Source organism: Phragmites australis, chromosome 21 (assembly GCF_958298935.1).
Source record: "Phragmites australis chromosome 21, lpPhrAust1.1, whole genome shotgun sequence".
Lineage (NCBI taxonomy): Eukaryota > Viridiplantae > Streptophyta > Magnoliopsida > Poales > Poaceae > Phragmites > Phragmites australis.
The window spans coordinates 6680989-6699275 of NC_084941.1; the positions used below are offsets into that span (position 1 = coordinate 6680989).

Sequence of the window (18287 nt, forward strand, 5' to 3'; positions counted from 1 at the left end):
CGCTCCTCGAGCTTGGAGATGAAGCGCCCTAGGGCCGCCATACAGCCAGCAAGACGCTGGACCTCCTTGAGTAGAGCCGGGGGACGCATCTGTTCGATGGACCGGATCTTCTCCGGATTGGCCTTGATTCCCCGGCTAGAAACCAAGAAACCGAGGAGCTTGCCCGCGGGTACCCCGAAGACGCACTTCTTGGGGTTGAGCTTCAAGCGGGTAGTGCAGAGACTATTAAAAGTCTCGGCTAAGTCCTCAAGTAGGGTGACGCGGTCTCAGGATTTGACCACGAGGTCGTCGACGTAAGCCTCGACATTGCGGCCAACCTGCGAATCAAGGGTAATGCGCATGACCTGCTGGAATGAAGATCCAGCATTGCGCAGGCCGAAAGGTATTGACACGTAACAATAGGTCCCCACCGGGGTAGTAAAAGATGTTTTTTCCTCGTCCTGTCTGGCCATGCGGATTTGGTGATAACCCGAATTTGCATCTAAAAAACACAAAAGATCGCATCCTGCAGTGGAATCTACAATCTGATCTATGCGGTGTAAAGGAAAAGGATCTTTTGGGCAAGCCTTGTTTAGGTCGGTGTAGTCGACACACATCCGTAGCTTGTCGTTGGCCTTCGGGACGATGACTGGATTTGCCAGCCACTCTGGGTGGAGGACCTCTCGGATGAAGCTGGCATCGAGGAGCTTGCTGACTTGCTCCCGGATGAACTCCTGGTGCTCGGGCTCCTGCCGCCGGACCTCCTGCCTCACTGGCCGTGCGTCTGGTCGCACAACAAGGTGGTGCTCGATCACATCCCTAGGGATCTCGGGCATATCGGATGGCTACCATGCAAACACGTCAATGTTAGCCCGGAGGAAGGCGACGGGCGCGCTTTCCTATTTGTCACCTAGGTCACCGCCGATCCGAATGACCTGGGATGAGTCTTCGCCCACCACGACCTCCTTCGTGGGGATGGAGGCGTCGACGGCGAGTCGGGGTTTGGATGAAGAGGGTCTCGGGCCCCCTGGGTGTCCTTCGACCTCAGCCTGAGCAGAGACCAAGGCCGAGTAGAGCTGCTCGGCGCAGGAGACGGCGCTGCCGGTCTCAGCGGGCACGGAGATGGGGCCAGCAGGTCCTGGCATCTTAACCGTGAGGTAAGCATAGTGCGTCACCACCATGAATCGGACGAGCGCCGGGTGCTCGAGTATGGCGTTGTAGGGCAGGGGGACCTCCGCGACATCAAAGACGACGTTCTCCGTTCGGAAATTGTCCCGGCTCCCGAAACTCACGAGCAGCTCGACCTGCCCGAGGGGCAAGGTATGCCCCGGTGTCACCCCATAGAAGGGGAGCGATGGCTTTAGGCGCCTGGAAGGCACCTGCAGCTTCTTGAAGGCCTCCTGGGACAGGAGGTTTAGGCCTGCACCCCCATCGATCAGCACTCTACTGACCTTCACATTGCAGATGGTAGGGGACACTACCAGAGGTCGTCGCCCCACGCCTGCAGTACTCGCGGGGTGGTCCACCAGACTGAAGGTGATCGGGGTCTCCGACCAATTCAGAGGCCTTGCGGCCCCTGTGCCCGGGGTAGCCGAGCACACCTCACGCCGCATTGTCTTGACACAGCGACGAGAGGAGGGCGTGTACGCGCCCCTGTCGATGAAGGCGATGGTGTGCTCAGGCTTTTGGAACCCGAGCCCTTGGTTCTCGGGGGCGGCTTTGTCATCGCCACCCCTGCGGCGCTCCTCGCACTCCTTCTGGCGCCGCTCGATGAGCCCTTTGACCGACCGGCACTCAGTGAGGTCATGCCAGTCAGTTTGGTGGATCTCACACCACTTTCCCGGTTCGGGCCTCACGGGAGCGGGAGCCCTCACGGGAGTGGGCTTCCTGTCGACGGCCGCCCGGCGTGCCAGCCTGCGGGCAGGGCCCTCCGCCAGCACGACAGGGGCAGTGTCGCGCCTCCTTCTCATTTTCTTTTCCCACCTTTCAGAGCGGGAAGGACCAGCCTTGTCGGCGGTGGGTTGCTCAGGGTGCGGGACATGCCACGCCCGAGCCTCCGCCGCCTTAGCGCACTTGTCGGCCAACGCGAAGAGTTCCGCGTTGGTTTCGACCTCATGCGTACCTAGCTTTTCTAGCATCCGCTCGTCGCGGACGCCCTGCTGGAATGCGACGATGATGGTGTGGGGGGTAATCCACAGGATGGGATTGTGGACCTGGCTAAAGCGCTGTATGAAGCGCCTCAGCATCTCCCCCTCTTGCTGCTTCACGGCATGGAGGTCGCATTCCAAGCTGGAGCGCGTGAAGGTGCCCTGAAAATTGGCCACGAATTGGTGGCACAGATCATCCTAGGAGGTAATAGATCCTGGGGGTAAGTTCATAAGCCAGGAGCGGGCAGAACCCCTCAAGGCTACGTGAAAGTAATTGGCCATAACCTTTTCACTACCGCCCGCCGCTTGGACGACGGTGGTGTAGATCTGGAGGAACTCGACGTGGTCGATGGACCCGTCGTACTTCTCTGGTAGTTCTGGCCGGAACTTCGTGGGCTAGTTGACCCGACGGAGCTCACTGGTGAATGCGCGGTAGCCGGTGCCGTATCCTGCAGCGCGAGCAGTGCCCTTGGGGGGCGAGCGCCGACGCGCCGGGGAACCCCGGCGGTCACGGGCCGGCATAGAGGAAGCCTGGTCCTCTGCCTCGGCCTCGTGTCGGGACTCCCGGTGGCGCTCAAGGGTGACTCGCGCATCCTCGACGGCCCTCCGCTCATTGAGGTGTAAGCGGAGGTCCTGAGCTCCTGTTGTGGCCAGGGGGACGGCACTCCGCCTGGAGGCCCCCCGGCCGGTTCTGCTGCCACCCGAAGATGGACCGGCTTTGGTTGCGCCGCGGTGGGAGGTGGCACGGCAGCTTTCGACCAGCACCTGTTGGTGAGCTGTGCCCACTAGGGCGGCCACCTCCTACAGCCAACGGCCTTCTGGGGTTTCCCCTGCTGCCTGGACAGGTGGGTGCCTGAGGAGTGCTTGCACCGCAAGCAACGCACTCCCAAGGCTGGCGTCATCGAAGGTGAGCCTACGCCGTAACGGTGCCCGACGCTGTCCGGATGTAGATCTCGCGGCAGGGGTGTCTACCGCTTGCTGAGGGTTAGGCGGCCCACCTGCGACGACGGCGCCAGCCCTGCTGGGCCCAGCGCCGTTGTCCCCAAGGGAGGGGAGCGCGGTACGGGCCAACTGATGCTGCTGTTGAGGAACAGCAGAAACTGGGGCCTCCTGAGTGATGGGCTCCAATTCTTCGCTGAAGTTGGAGCCAGTGCGTTGAAGGCGATGTCCACCCGCCATCTTTTTTGCAGAAATCAAGGCGGATTTGGAGATGCAACCCCCCTACCTGGCGCGCCTGCTGTCGGAGGATGAACTCCTCAAGCGGGGATCCGAAGGGACCCCCTTTGCGATTCGGCCAGAGGGATGGTTCTGAATCTACCTCATACACGAATTAAATGAGGGTAAATGAGATGCAGGCAGAATGGATGATCGGATGCTGGAGGAAATAAATGCTCAGGTGCTTAGGGGATTTTAGACAGGTTCGGGCCGCACGGAGCGTAATACCCTACTCCTGTGTGTATGCTATAAATGCTCTGGGAATGCCTTTATCTGGATCTCTTGTGTTACAAGGATTTCTGTCTAGGCCTAGAGCTTCGGTCTTCGCGAGCCTCTGGTCAGCTTCGTTAGCTTGTCTGTCGTCCGTTGAACTTCTTCAACTTATCTCTGTCTCACTTGAACCTTAACTTCCCTGAACCTCCTCTTCTCCGGGGTGCCCACCCCTTCTTATATCCCGTCGGGGCGGCCTGGCGTGCCTAGAAAGGAGGGCATGAGTCCCAAGGCACTATAAATGGAAAGCAACTATCATGGGTTGCAGCTTGATGTTACGGGGGGTTGAAAATGCGCCCCCGTCCGGTTGTGTCGCCTGTTACGCACGGCTTTAGCCGTTCGCAGGAGGGGGGCTCACTGGGCAGCCGCCGAACCACCCCGCATGCCCGCTCGGTCAGAGCGCGCCTGACACAGCAGGGGGGCAGGCGATAAGCCTCGAGCCCAGCGACGATATCTCCGAGCCGCGCCGGATGACACGCGATGGGACCCGTCGCATTAAATGCCCCCACGCCCCCCAACGAGAGTTGGCAGGGACTGACAACAGGCGTGGAGGGAGTGGTTGGAAGTGACAGGTCGCGCTCCCTCTTAAATGCAGCATCTGTGCGCTCGGGGACAACTGTTCATAGCCCTAGGTGCCCTCTCCCAGATATGTCTCTTCTCGGTCCTCGGAGAACTCGAGTACTCGGGGACCACTGTTCACGGTCCCGAGCGCCGTTCATGGCCCCGAGCGCCCTCTCCCGGAACTGCCTTCTCGGGTCCTCGGGGAACTCGGGCACTCGGGGACCACTGTTCATGCCCCGAGCGCCCTTCTCCCGGAACCGGGTCTTCTCGGACCTCCGGGGGATAGTTCCCGTGGGAAAGAGCCACGTGGCATTCTGCTGTCCCGGCCTCGAGACTCGGGGACCCCTGGTTCCCATGTCATTGATAGTCTGTGACTTGTTTAATCCTAACCTAGAAGATGACATATCCAAATTGTTGTTCTAAAAGCAGAGATGAGCAGAGCCTAGGTGCCTCTCTCTATATATATTAGAAACAACGTAGTTCACCTCTGCGTATATCCCAGTTATAATTTTAAAAGTAGTATAGTTGTGATCACAAGATATGCCAGTTACTATAAATATATATAGTCATAACTTAGGTACCTTTTCTAGTCGTAATTATGTACTTTTTATCATCTGATCGTAACTTGTTCGCCTCTACGGACACCCCTAGTTACGATCCCAAATGCAGTATAGTTGTGATCCACAAGATAAATCAGTTACTACGAATATATATGGTCGTAACTCGGATAACTTCTCAAATCATAATTATATACCTTTTGTTATGTGACCGTAACTCAACTATCTGTGCTATCGCAACTGACTATTTTCTTAATCGTAACTGATATTTTTTTAAAGTTGTAACTGAATGTAGCATAACAATAAACTACATTGCGTTCAGACGCGTAATAGACTCACTGTGTGTGTGAGAGAACCACCCACCCAAACACCATATCCAATCTTTTTCCGGTACAAGGTGGAGAAGGGATAAGCTAAGATAGTTAAATCAGCCCTTAGTGTGTGAATCTATCTCCAGGAAGGATTGTGTGCATGAATTGCAAACCACCCCATGAACAAAATCACGTCCAACCCAGCAGACCAAAGTGTGAAAAAAATATGTGAAGACGATTATCCACAGCACGCCCATGATTATTGTACCCCTTTGAAGACATTTTATGAAGACACACAGCACCAGACACAAGAGATTCATTTGAAATTACACTGCTAAAGTAAGCATAAACGTATAAACTTACCACCCTCTTTTCAATAGTCTAGCCGACAGCAGAAACTTTCGATTGCACATAGTCATCAGGGGAACTTGCATGCTCCATAATGTAGCTCAAGCAATATCTACAATGTTAGGAGAAATGTAGTAAGCGCTAAAAATGTTATGCTCTCACAATAAATGCAAGCTTTCACCTTCGAATTGAGAACTCACGGTATTAGGCTTCTTTTGCTGTCGTCTGTAAGGATTCCCCATTCCCTTACTGTCGCATCACCAATTGTACCGGCATCTTGGAATCTTGCATTCGGCATTTGGGATGTCTCTGGGAGAAAACAATGTTTTCAGCTCTTTTCAAGTAACTTGAGTACTTTACACAACAGAAGAGCAAGGCTTAATTATTTGGATGAGAAATGAACTGAATATTTAGATGGGCAAACGGGATCCAACTTTGCACGATGATCGTTTGATCAACTCGATTAGGCGGTAGAGATCGATAGGATCTGCTGTAACTCGTGTATTTTATAGAAGTATATAAACTTAGGGGGTTTTTTTTCTTCAATTTCGTTGGTAGCGCTATTGAAGAATCAAATTACGGTACCGGCTCATATGAACTCAAAGTGACATTGACTAAGTTTGTTATGGTTTAGATCTAAGAGGGGTAATGTCGGAGGATTAACTTTAGTCGCAGGAATCCTGAAAGACCCCTTTTTAGAGATTCGGCCGGGGGATGATCCTGAACAAGTTCGTCGGGGAAATAAATGGGAATGAATGCAACGGCCGGCGGTGGTGGTGTTGCCTAGTGCAAGAAGAAGTAAATGCACCGAAATTTAGACAGGTTCGGGCCGTACGGGGGCGTAATACCCTACTCCTGTATGGATGCTATACTGTCCTGAGGAAGTCCCTCAAGGATGTTGCTGGTTACAAGAATATTGATCTATCTAAGAACTTGGGGCCCCTTGTTCCTCGGCTGGAACTGAGCTCAGCCTCCCTCATGGTATGTCTCTCATGCTGTGTTCTTCGCTTGGTCTCTATTTTTCCCTTGTCCCTTACTCTTTTTTCTCTCCTTTTTCCTGTGCTGCCGGCTGCTCTAAGTACACCGGGCCGCGACATGCCCCGAACGGAAGGATGGGGCTCGAGTTCCGAGATGCCATAAATGGAAAAGGTGTCATCATTTCCTCTGGGTGAAGCCACCGGGGGTGGAAAATGCGTTGCACGCCCAGTCATCTGTCACCATAAATGCCCTGGCAACTTCCCCTGCCACAGCAGCGCGGCAGACGGAACGCCTTGGTTCTTACGACGTTATCCCGAGACGAGCCGGATGGCACGGGACGGGACTCGTGCAATTAATAACCCCACGCCTTTCTGCCAAAACATGGCAGGAACTGATGCTGAGCGCGGCGGGAGCAGTTGGAGGCGACAGGCCACGCACGCTCATTAAATGCGGCATCGGGCCTTTGACTGGTTGACACCTCAACGATGGGCCCCTCAGGGGCCTTTCTGGGTTGTCAAGGTACTGAGTGCTTGGGGGTACTGTTCATCCCCGAGCACTCTCTCCCGAGAATGCCTTTCCTTGTCCCCGGGGTGCCGAGTGCTCGGAGGTATTGTTCACCTTCCTGAGCACTCTCTCCCGAGCACTCTTGTTTGGACCCTTGGGGAACCGAGTGCTCGGGGGCTGTCGCACGCAGCCCCGAGTACTCTCTTCCGAGCACTTTTGTACAGATCCTCGGGGAACCGAGTGCTCGGGGGCTGCCGCACGCAGCCCCAAGCACTCTCTCCCGGAACTTAGCTCTCGTGATCGTCGGGGGACTAGGGTGCTCGGGGGTGACCGTACACCTCCCCGAGCACTTTCTTCTCGGTACTTAGATTTCGTGGATCATCAGGGAACTGGGGTACTCGGGGGCTACCGACTATGGCCCCAAGTACTTTCTCCCGGGACTTGACCTTTTCTCATCCTACATGAACCACAAAAGATAAAAAGAAAAAGGAACTATCAAATGACTTAGATGATGTTTTAATGGGGCCATGCGAATGACTATGGGTTAGAGTGATAAATAAGTAAAGCCACTTGTTGACGATAGCAAAAAATCAATTGGCACTGAGTGCGGTAAATTGTATTGGGCAAATTATAAAACAGGTTAGTGCACTTTACTCGCAATTGAACATTAGAGCTTTGTGAGAAAGCGATCAAAAGGAGTGCAACAACAAGTGAAGGTATGTTTGTTGGTAACATGGCACAATTAGAAGGTGGTGAATAGAAGGAAACAAGCTTTTACTCTTTCAGCATTATGCATGAAAACAATGAGTTATAAATTTATCTGGAATACAGATGTTGGACATTCTAGGTGTATAAAAGAAGTAAGTGTTAATTTAGAAAACACCATTCCAAATATTCTCCTTCCATGAATCCCTACTCATTCCCACGAACAACGATATCTGAATTGGCATTTCACACATTGCTTTTCCATAAAGAGTCACCCTATAAGCAAAGTTACTGGAAAAGAAAGCGAAGAAAAAGTGAGGCAAAAAGTTTCATGTTACAAGGGAAAAGTGAAGGACCAACCACAAAAGCTAGAGCTACAGAGTGCGTCCCAAAAGTCCGGAAAGGCCAAGCCAGTTAGGGATCTACCGGTCCATAGATCCCATGCTCCCTGCACGCCAACCACAACCAGACCCTTTCCCTCGCGTTAAGAGGATCACGCCGAACACGACAGGAATCTCCTGGGCTAGTTGCCCGTGGGTAGCGGCAAATCCAACCCAAGGGATTTATGAAACTAAAGGATAGTTATTAACCATATAGTACTCTAGAAAAGGAATATGCATAGAGAAAAACCTCCCACCGAACCTGCGCGCACGGGCCGGCGAACATGACCACCCCACCCACACCGCGGACCGCTGCTGGTGAACCTCCTTGTTAGCCCGCCAGCTCCATGGACTGGCACATCCCAAAGGCCCAATCCCACGACCCAGAGCGCTCACATTTTTTTTTTCATATTTTAATTTTTCAAATTTAACAATTTTAGACGGCTATTTGAAAAAAATAGCAACTATACGCGTCTGTTGCCGGTTGGTGTTGCCCTTTCAATAGGCGAAAGTAAAAAAATAAACATGTTATCCTTTCAACATATGACATGTTAAAAATAAAAATACAACATTCCATTACTCTCAAAATTCAAAATATTATGTAAATAGACATAAAAAAAATTCTAAATTTTTTATAGTGTAGATGACACTATCATCTATCTCTCAAAAAATTTCAATTCAAAAAGTTACTTGTACAATTAGAAAAACAAATAGTTTCAGCTAGGACTGTTTGTTCGGTTTTTTCGATTCAGGAAGTACGGTATATCGATAAATACGGTATTACTTATTCAGTTAATATGGTGTTTCTTTAATGTACAATTATTTTTGGTTAATAACAATTTATTTCGGTGCGGTTTCGGTTAATACCATATTTACCAAACTTAACGCAAACTCAAGTTAGCTTAACTTTTATTTACTGCTCATAGTAAGAAAAGGTGGCCTCAACCAAATACGAGAGAGACATCTAATCGTGTTTGGCACTAAACAGAAGAAGTGTTAACCAATTAGAGAAGTTTTATTTTATTTTTTTTTGCCTTTTTTTATAGAGCCGAGGAACTCAACATAACTATATAAAATGATGAAAATATCTTCCAATAGCACACAATGACTCTTTGGTCAAATAGTTAAGATGTGTGTCTACTAAGTTTACCCACCAAGGTTCAAATCTCCCCGGCATCATATACTTTTTCTTCATTTCGGTTAAATTGGTTTATTCAATTAATAGTCAGATTTTAAAAAAAAAGTACCTACAAAACCACATAATTGTAAAAACTGAGCCGAACACCGACATCCGGTCAAACCGAGTTGACCGGTCCGGTTCGGCAGGTTCGGTTCGGTTTTGGATCAGCCCATCCATGTCCGCGCTCACGGTGAGTTTCCGCGGGCTGCTGCCACGCGCGCGGGCCGGCTCACATGCATCCCCCCTACCCCTCCCAATATTACGTCGGTTCCACAGACCGGCGGCGCCCCGCGCCCGTGCCCACCAGTCAGTCCGCCGCTTCCTGCTTTCCGCGAGCCTCGCCGGCTTCATCTGCCACGCCTCCATCTCCTCTGCTCGGGGAGCTCGTCTCGCTCGGAGAAGCCCAGATCTTCGCGGCGTCCTCCATTCCGGGCCGGCGGGCCGCGTGCGCTAGCACTGCCGGTATGTCCTGTGTAATCTCCGGAGCTCGGAAGCGCCCGCAACGAGGGCCATTCTTCACCTCCTCCCCCCCCCCCCCCCCAACAGCATTAGTTCGCGCGGGCAGTTGGGGTTCCTTGTTACGATCTCCAACGGCAGACATCTCTAAGCAAGAGCTCTAATTCATCTTGCCTGAGCGAAATTTGCGGTCTGCTTTTTGATTAGCTTAGGTCGTGCTTTTCTTGATTTTGTCTGATATTGTGCCTTCTAATCTTCGCAGGAGCGGATTCGAGGCGAGTTTTCGGGACATTTGTGTTATTCCCCTCGAGTTATGCGAAGAACGGAAGGTTTGTGAAATTCCGTCGGAGTAGATCTTTGCCATGGTTGTTGGGTAAAGGAAATGGCGCATTTGGGGGATATAAGCTGCTGCGGGTGTGGTTTGTGGTCACATGGCTCTGCTCCTGTTAGCGTAAACGCGTCTACGCAGTCCTCACGAATTAGAGTGCACGCGGTGTCTCTGGATTATCCCACTACGACTGAGCAGAAAAATGAGAGAAGTCTAGTGGTGATGCGGCCAGGCCACAGACTACGGGATGATTCTGTAGATGCTGGTGCAGCCCAGGGAAGTAGCAGAACATCTGCAGAAATTGAGAAGGCTGTCTCATCCCTGGAAACAAACCGGAGAAAGCTGTTGAATCAGCAAACCATGCCAAAAAAACCCTTGAATTATAACTCAGACAAGGTAGCAAATGGGGTATATTTCTCGAAGCATAAAGCCGAGTGCTACGCTGACAGCTTCCGCAAGTACTGCAACAATGGGAAGCTCATTCAAGCTTGCCGTGTCATTGATGAGATGGTGTTACATGGCCAAGTCCCAGATTCTAAGTGCTGTGTTAGATTAATCCGTGGGCTTGTGAGAACTGGTAAGGCAAACAAAGCTAAGCATGTTCTTGAGGTCATGGCACTTTCAGGCGGGGTTCCAGACACAATCACCTGCAACATGTTGATCGCACAACTTTGCTGCGAAGGGCAGCTGAGTTCTGCGATGAAAGTATTGGAGGATATGAGGTTTACCGGTTGCTCTCCAAGTGGCATCACTTTTAACACTTTGATTAGGTGCATGTGCAGCCAGCATATGTATGACAGGGCAGTCTCCTTTTGGAAAGAGCAGTTAAGAATAGGTTGGCCACCATATGAAATGACAAGCACCTTGCTTGTTGATCTTGTATGCAAAAAATGTGGTCCCAAGCAGGCCCTGGAAGTATTAGATGAACTTGCTTTGGAGGGATGTCAACCAGATGTTGTTACCTACAATGCTCTTATCAGTGCATCATGCAAAGCAGGCAGTTTGAAGGATGCAGAGATGATATTAACTCGTCTTGCAGCTGAAGGCCTTGAGCCAAATAGTACAACCTATTGCATCTTGCTTCATTCCCTCTGCGACAAGAGAAGGTGGTCTGAAGTAGGTGATTTGCTTGCACACATGAAGCAGGCAAATCGTGAGCCTGATGTTACTGCCTACAATATCTTTATCAACTACTTCTGTAAGTATGGACATCTGGATCAGGCAATTGATGTTTTAGAGATGATGGTGAGCAAGAAATGCTTTCCTGATATAGTGACATACAACACACTTCTGAATGCCATCTCTAAAAGGGGCACGGTTGAAGAAGCTCTTGGGATTTTTCATTCTATCAGAGCAAATGGATGCCACGTGGTTCGTATTACATACAACACCCTCATAGATGCTTTAGCAAAGAAGGGTGAGGTTATTAAAGCTATGACTTTGTTTGATGAGATGATCAGTGACAGGATCAGTCCTGACGACGTCACTTACGGTTCACTTGTTATGGGATTCTGTAAGAAAAACATGGCCAAGGAGGCACTGGAGCTATTGAATCAGATGCTTGCTCTTGGCTTTGAGGTTAAAGCAACCACTTTTGTCATGACGATCCAGGCATTGTGCAGAGATTGTAAAGCAGAAGCTGCTGTTGAAATACTGAGAGTAATGGTATCAAAAAATATTAACCTCAGGAGTGCATTATATCTATCTATAGTCACAAGAGTTGCCAAGTCAGGCTGGCGTAAAGAGGCCCAAATGCTACACCAGGAGTTAGTTGAGTGCAAGGTCCTTAAAGAAGATTCCCAATTTATTTTGAGCAACTAGTTGATAGATTTCAAGATCTTTTAAGTAACTCAGTAGTCATGATTCATGAAAGTGATGAAACATGCAAATCAGCTAACGCAGCAGATAATTTCTGGAAGTTTTGTAATGTGCATACTGTCTTCAGTAAGGTATGACACTCCTTTTGTTTATTTCATTGTTCAAAAAATTGGCGATCGGTAGCTGCTCGGCCAGCCAGGGAGTAGGGATTAATCGGTTAATCGGGGATTAACTAAATTAATTGGTTGACCATTAACTGGTTGATATAAAGTACTTATATAAACATGTATAAGATGCTAAATGTTTCTGAAATAACACATTAATTTATGATTAACACACGTCAAAACATCCGAATGTAAGTATAAAAGATGTGTAAACAAACTACACAAAAACTGCAGAAAAATAGAAAAGAAAAAGTGAAAAACAAATCCAGCCCAACTGAAACCCAGTGAGCCCACTAGGGCTTCAATTACTTAACTCCCGAGTTACAAGTGACTGTGTCTATGCGAGACATCAAAATCTTACAAATGCTGTCTCTCAAAGTAGTAAGTGGTGCCTTTTTTCCTTATAGTAGAATTAGTAGGGTTGCGTTTCAGAAAAAAATAAGCTAGAGCAGGGCAACACAAATACTACGACATATGGGATTCAAGGGTGGATGGGCTCTGCATTCCTGAAACTTAGAAAAATGGGGCTTAAGCAACTCCCCCGGTAGCTTTCGCACTTCCACGTCATAACAGTTCTTCTGTTTCTGAGTACACCGTTAGTGATGTATAGGCTGAATTCTCCGTACTGTTTTCCTTCCGAAGAAAAGTACAGGCTGGTCACTGGTGCATGTTCATATTATTCCATATTTTGTCGGGATTAATGCAGCATCACATTATCATCATGTTGTCTTCAGGTGCACTTGTTTGAGGGAGAGGACTGTTGGCCAATACCACACCATGATGCTTGCTTGATGGTTCTTGACATAGAATGGAGTCCGCGATGTCATGCTCCACATTTGCTGCTTGTTTAATCTCATAAAGCAGCAACATTGTTCATTTACCCTGTTTCCGTGCCCTTCTTCAGCCCACATTACCTCGCTAAACATGTTTTTTGGCTGATGATTGATTTTGTGCGCGCTTGTTGAGTAATTATCTTTGTTCATATAGCAATCTCAATGAAGCCTTGATGCTCTATCCTTTTAGCTTCAGGAAGGTAGTACTAGTGTTACCGCTGGATTTTTTAATAATACTATTTTATTGGAAAATTACAAAAATAATATTAAAAAAACAAAATTATAAGAACAGCTACCTATCGGCATGCGGAGTACCGACAAACGATCTATCGGTGCTTCGCATGCCGACAGGCTACATGATATTGGGTTCGAGGGCCTGTCGACACGCGGAATGTGTTGAAAGGTATGTTGGCATTTCGTGTGTCGACATGCTCTCAGGTAGACACCGATATGAGTGTCGGTCTAGTTGACAGCCAATAAGTCTGTCGGTATTCTAATTACCGATAAACTTGTCAGTATTCCATGTGTCGATATGTTGTATTTTTTTTTTGGATTTTAATAAAAATTCAGGAACTATTAACGAAGCACATCTAGAACTTAGAGTATATCCTATAAAAGAAATCACACTTGTTTCAAAAGTAGCAACTAATGAGGTTGGGCTAACAACATCTCGAAGTGGTTTATTTTTCCTAATTTTGGTTTGATGTGATTTTGTTGATATTTATTTATTTAGTTGATCTAATTTGTGTGAGTAATTTTTTTAGTGAAGTAAAGTTAGGAGGATACAAAATCTAATTTTGTGAATAATAATAGTTGTGAATCACAATTATTATAGAACTCGGCATCGAGGTTACATATGCTGATAACTATAAACAGATGACGATAACAAACGTTGGTATGTACGGTACATCTAAAGAGTAACCTAATAGTATTTCGCTACTAATCCTAACATGCTTTAAAAAATAAAAATATGTTAGGTTACAATAGATGTTCTCTACTAAGTGCACCTAGGATATTTGCTCTTTCTCAGAGCATCGAGGCACTGCGTCTTAGTGTGATAGGTCCTCTCCCGTTTCATTTTCCTCTCTACTTGACGTGTTTCAGCCACGGTATGCTCCTTTGCGGTCGTCCTGATGCGCTCCTTCTCTTGCTACTTCATCCGTTGTTTCTCCTGATGTTGTTCGTACTCACGATGTTTGTAAGATTCCCTTAACTGCATCTCCATATTGATCCACTGCTTCTCGTGCTCATTTCGCTCCATATCTAACCAATCTATGAAATCACAAATAGATGGAGGTGACTGGATAAATGAAATAAGAAGGGAGAATAGTAAGACAGTGCATAAAATCGTATTGAGAAGTGTCATATTAGTGATCTATGTCGTTATACTAGTGAGTACTTGTACGTTCTATGTCGAGGCGGGTTGTACTGGTAGTTGACACACATGGAGAAGTGTAGGTCATAGGTGTAGGATATATCCTAGGACTCGCGAAGTGTATAAGGATCCCTACAAAAGCACATTGGCGGTTCGACCCCTTAGGAATAAAAATCCTCATCTGTTTCTTGGGTAGGTTTGGTGGAGCTGAGGAAGACATTAAAGTTGAGAGACGTGAGGAAGGAGTGGTGTATCAATAGGTGAGGGTGTGATTATTTGTAGTGGCTAGGTCTAGGGTATGGACTGAGTGCATGGGCTTGCATGGGGTTGGAGCATAGGATTCGCTGTGAAAGGTAGAAAAGTTGTGGTATTGATGCTTGATAGGGATTCCTTGTGAAAGTGGTTATTTGGTGTGGTTATTTCATTTTGCAAAAGTTCAGCAATAAGTTATTGTTGTCTCTGCATGGAAGGTATGAAATTCTATAAAAGCATTGAGCTTAGAAATTCGGCCATTTCATTGAAGAAAGTGAAGTACATCACAAATAAGGGTCATCGTAAGCATTTATTGTATGTCTGTAGGTATAGTACATAAGGCAATATGCACCGACTCGTATATATTTTATGACAAGATACAATGGTATGTAGTACTCCATCACTAAATGAAGCATGCCTTATGGAAAGACAGATTATTAGATGCAAGAAAATATCTACTGGTATATGGAAAACATGGAGGCTTCTCATCCAGATATTCTCATCGGATCTCTTGGAAGTTGCATCCATGGAGGTAGGGTTTGCTGCACACGTACCCTTGTGCCATTCTGTGTGCCGCAGGTCTCGGCACAGTCGGTATGCTGCACACGTATTGTGGAAGAACCTACATGTTACCAAATACAGTGAGGTACTTATCTGACCACCCTTCATTGAGCTCCTGTAGCCTCATCTTCGGCCGTTCAATATCCGCACGCCTCATTGCCTCAGCCTCATCGTAGCCATAGTTGATGTTTGCATATTCTTCTTCGTTCGCGAAATATTCGTACTTGCACATGACCTTGTCATACTGTTGTAAGGAAGCAGGTGAATTAGATGAAATTCGTAGCACGGTAGGATATCAAGCACACTTACCCCATAACAGAATCAAGCAACTGTGGCAAGCGGGAATGGTTTTAAGCTTGCTATTATACTGTAGTCGCACAGTGGCATGCGTGCCTCATACTCTTCTATATCCAACTGTAGCTCCCTCTTCTTTTGCTCTTGCTCTTCATTTCTCCTTCGCTCTTTGTCCCCATGCTTGCATCTATCAAGGATGTCGTGCCATAGCTCGTAAAGGCCCATCTTGCCTTTACCCTTGTCGGACCCGGAAGCCATGTAAGGGATTGTGTTGGACTGTGTTGGAGAAGTAGTCATGGATGAGTTACCCTTATATACATAAGGGGGTATACTGCCAGGAACTGTTGAGTTTGTTGGAGAGAGAGTTATTGCGATGATAGGGTGGTTCTCAAGGATTCCTTTCGCGCGGATGTCAAAAGCGTTCGTCGATAGAGAGAGAAAGATCTGCAATACTATAGAAGAAGGGATAAGGTCACGAGTGAGTGTTTCCTCATCATTTTACAACTGTAGTCAGGATATGTCTAAGCTATATGATATGATGTTTAAAACTCTGTCGTGTGGTCACTTCGTGTGTAAAGCCTAAGTCATGATAAATATGTTGTTATTTCATGTTTAAAAATGAGGGGTGTGCTCATTTCGTGTCAAAATTGCGAGGCCCGATAGAGATAATGTGCTGCAGTAAGGTGTTATCATTTCATGCTAAAAGCTGAGGCATGTCAATGAAAGTAAATTACATCACATATATGAGTCATTGTAAGCATTCATTGTATATTTGTGGCTATAGAACATAAGGCAATTTGCACTGACTCGTACCCTACTCGTACACAATCAATAATAAGTTACAATGGCGTGTAGTTATTACTACTACTTTCTTAGCAAATGGACCCCTGAGTTATCATTTTATCCTTAAAGCTGAGTCATGTGGTCACTTCGTGTTTAACCTGAGTCAGGATAGAGGTTTTGTCATTTAATTTTTGATTGAAGCTCTTTCATGTGGTCACTTCGTGTTTAAAGCCTGAGTCAGGACAAAGGTGTAGTGTAGTGCAATCTAGCGAAAAGATTTTTCAGTGATACCCCTAATAGGTTGGTGCAGTCTTGGCATTAGGTTTTTCAGTGTTGCCGCATCTATCCACTACCACTAGGATTTCGCGTATATAAACAACATCTTCATGTATCACTTTCTTTCATATTTTGTCATCACCATTTACTTACCTTATGTATCACTTTTTTCCAGAAGGATGATTGTGGGTTCCAGTCCTGGATTGACTCATGGAAAGAACCACACATTCAAGAATACATTCGCCACCTTCATGTCATTATCGAGGAACTGCAGGAACAATTGCACCAAGAGAGATCCATCAACATCAAAAGGCAGTATATCCCGTCTCGCATTGTAGGTCGGAGGAACACTTGGGAGTAATATGATAGTGTTCATTCCCGTCTCGCATTGCAGGTCGGAGAAACAATTGGGAGTAATATGGTTGTGTTCATTCCTTAGTCAGTATGACTAGAAGCAATGTATCTTGATGTACTGCCTTAGCCTTATGTACTATTTCAATGTACCGTGTTGTTTGTAATATTGGATTTTATACCGTGTCATGTAATATTGGATTTTGTTTGCACACGTAATTGTAGTAGGGTTTATAATGCGCATGATTTTGATTTCAAAAGTTGCAAGTCAACAATTTATTGCATGACAGGTTGGCACGTAGATACGATCAAAAGTAGATAAGATTGCATGATGCTACGCTAAAGATGTCCAAATGGGTCGTGCTTACTGGGCCGGCCCGAGGCACGGCCCGGCCCAAGTCGAGATGGGTCGGGCCGGCACGGCACGAGGCCACGAGCCGTGCCTGGGCCGAGCGCGCTGCACGGCGGGCCGGCACGGCACGGCCCGGCCGAGTCGGGCTGGCACGGGCACGGCCCGGCCCACGGCCGGCACGGGCACGGCACGGCCCGGCATGGCCCGGCTCAGGCACGGGTGGCCCAGGAGGCACGGCCGGGCCGGGCCGGCACGGCACGGCCCACCGTGCCGGCTCGGCACGCGGCGGCCCACGGCACGGCCGGGCCGGCACGTCACGGCACGGCCCACCGCGGGGGGCACGGCCCGGCCGGCACGTGGGGGCACGATGGGCCGGAGGGGGCACGTGGGGGCCCGTTTAACCCGTTAACCCGATATTTTTGAATTTTATAGCCGTTTTGTGACCGTTTGAGCTCCAAAAAATTCAAAAAAAATTGCAAAAATCACTATTTTTCACCTATAAATAGAGGAGCACCTTGCCCTTCCATTCCACACCAGCAACACCATTTTCTCTCTTGTTTCCTCCTCTCATTCTTGTCTCAAAGTTCGTGAGAATTAGCGATAATTTGGCAAAATTAGTTTGAATTGTTGCAAAAAAATCCGAGCAATTCCAAAATCGTCATCCTGCTGACTTGCTATCTTGAAGTTGAAGAAATCTTGGTGATTTTTTTGCATCGTTGTTGAGTCTTATTTTATTATTAGTTTTATTACTTGATTATTTCTAACTATGAATATTTGCAATTTTTGTAGTGTCATTCGACATTGATCATGGATGCCGGTGATCATGATACATCCATAGATCATGATTTTTTTCTCCAAGGACTCACAGGGGACTACGGCCCCTTTGATACCAGTGCTGCAGGTGATGATGGACCCGACGGTGAACCTCCGGTTGGTTCACATCCAGATCCAGGTGATGCAACAGCAGTTCCATCGTCAGGCTCTACAAGTGCGCACACATTAGCAAGCAGCGGGTCTAAAAGATCAAGAGCCGGTACTTCCGAAGTTTGGAAAGACTTTGAAAGGATCTACAAAGAGGAAGATGGGGTAAGTGTCAGGTATGCTAGGTGTTATATTTGTAAAAATGAATTATCTGCAAAGCCCTCGGGTGGAACGGGGCACTTGAAGAGGCACGCCATAAGTTGCAAGTGAAAGAGTGGAGCAGCCATGAAGCAGACGGTGTTGCAGTACAACCCCGATGGCTCTGTTCATCATTGGGAGTATGACTCTGCCAATGCTCGAAAAGAGCTATGTCGCTTCATTGCAAGAG

General features: G+C 47.9%; 1 protein-coding gene across 2 annotated transcripts; it reads left to right on the top strand.

The window, feature by feature from the left end:
- Nucleotides 1–9369: 9369 nt before the first annotated feature.
- Nucleotides 9370–16538, top strand: LOC133903938 (pentatricopeptide repeat-containing protein At1g08610-like). Of its 2 annotated transcripts, none has more exons than XM_062345435.1 (3): nt 9370–9597; nt 9854–11868; nt 16451–16538. In XM_062345435.1, the coding sequence occupies exon 2, from the start codon at nt 9974–9976 to the stop codon at nt 11738–11740; it is 1767 nt and encodes a 588-aa protein (XP_062201419.1). In that variant the 5' UTR covers nt 9370–9597; nt 9854–9973; the 3' UTR covers nt 11741–11868; nt 16451–16538. The 2 variants fall into 2 exon arrangements, with proteins under 2 accessions (XP_062201419.1, XP_062201418.1); XM_062345434.1 differs by lacking the exon at nt 16451–16538 and adding an exon at nt 12636–12915.
- The last annotated feature ends 1749 nt before the right edge of the window (nt 16539–18287 follow it).

Excerpts from the sequence above, each read along its gene's own strand:
- LOC133903938 (XM_062345435.1), top strand. The coding sequence starts at position 9,974 with ATGGCGCATTTGGGGGATATAAGCTGCTGCGGGTGTGGTTTGTGGTCA.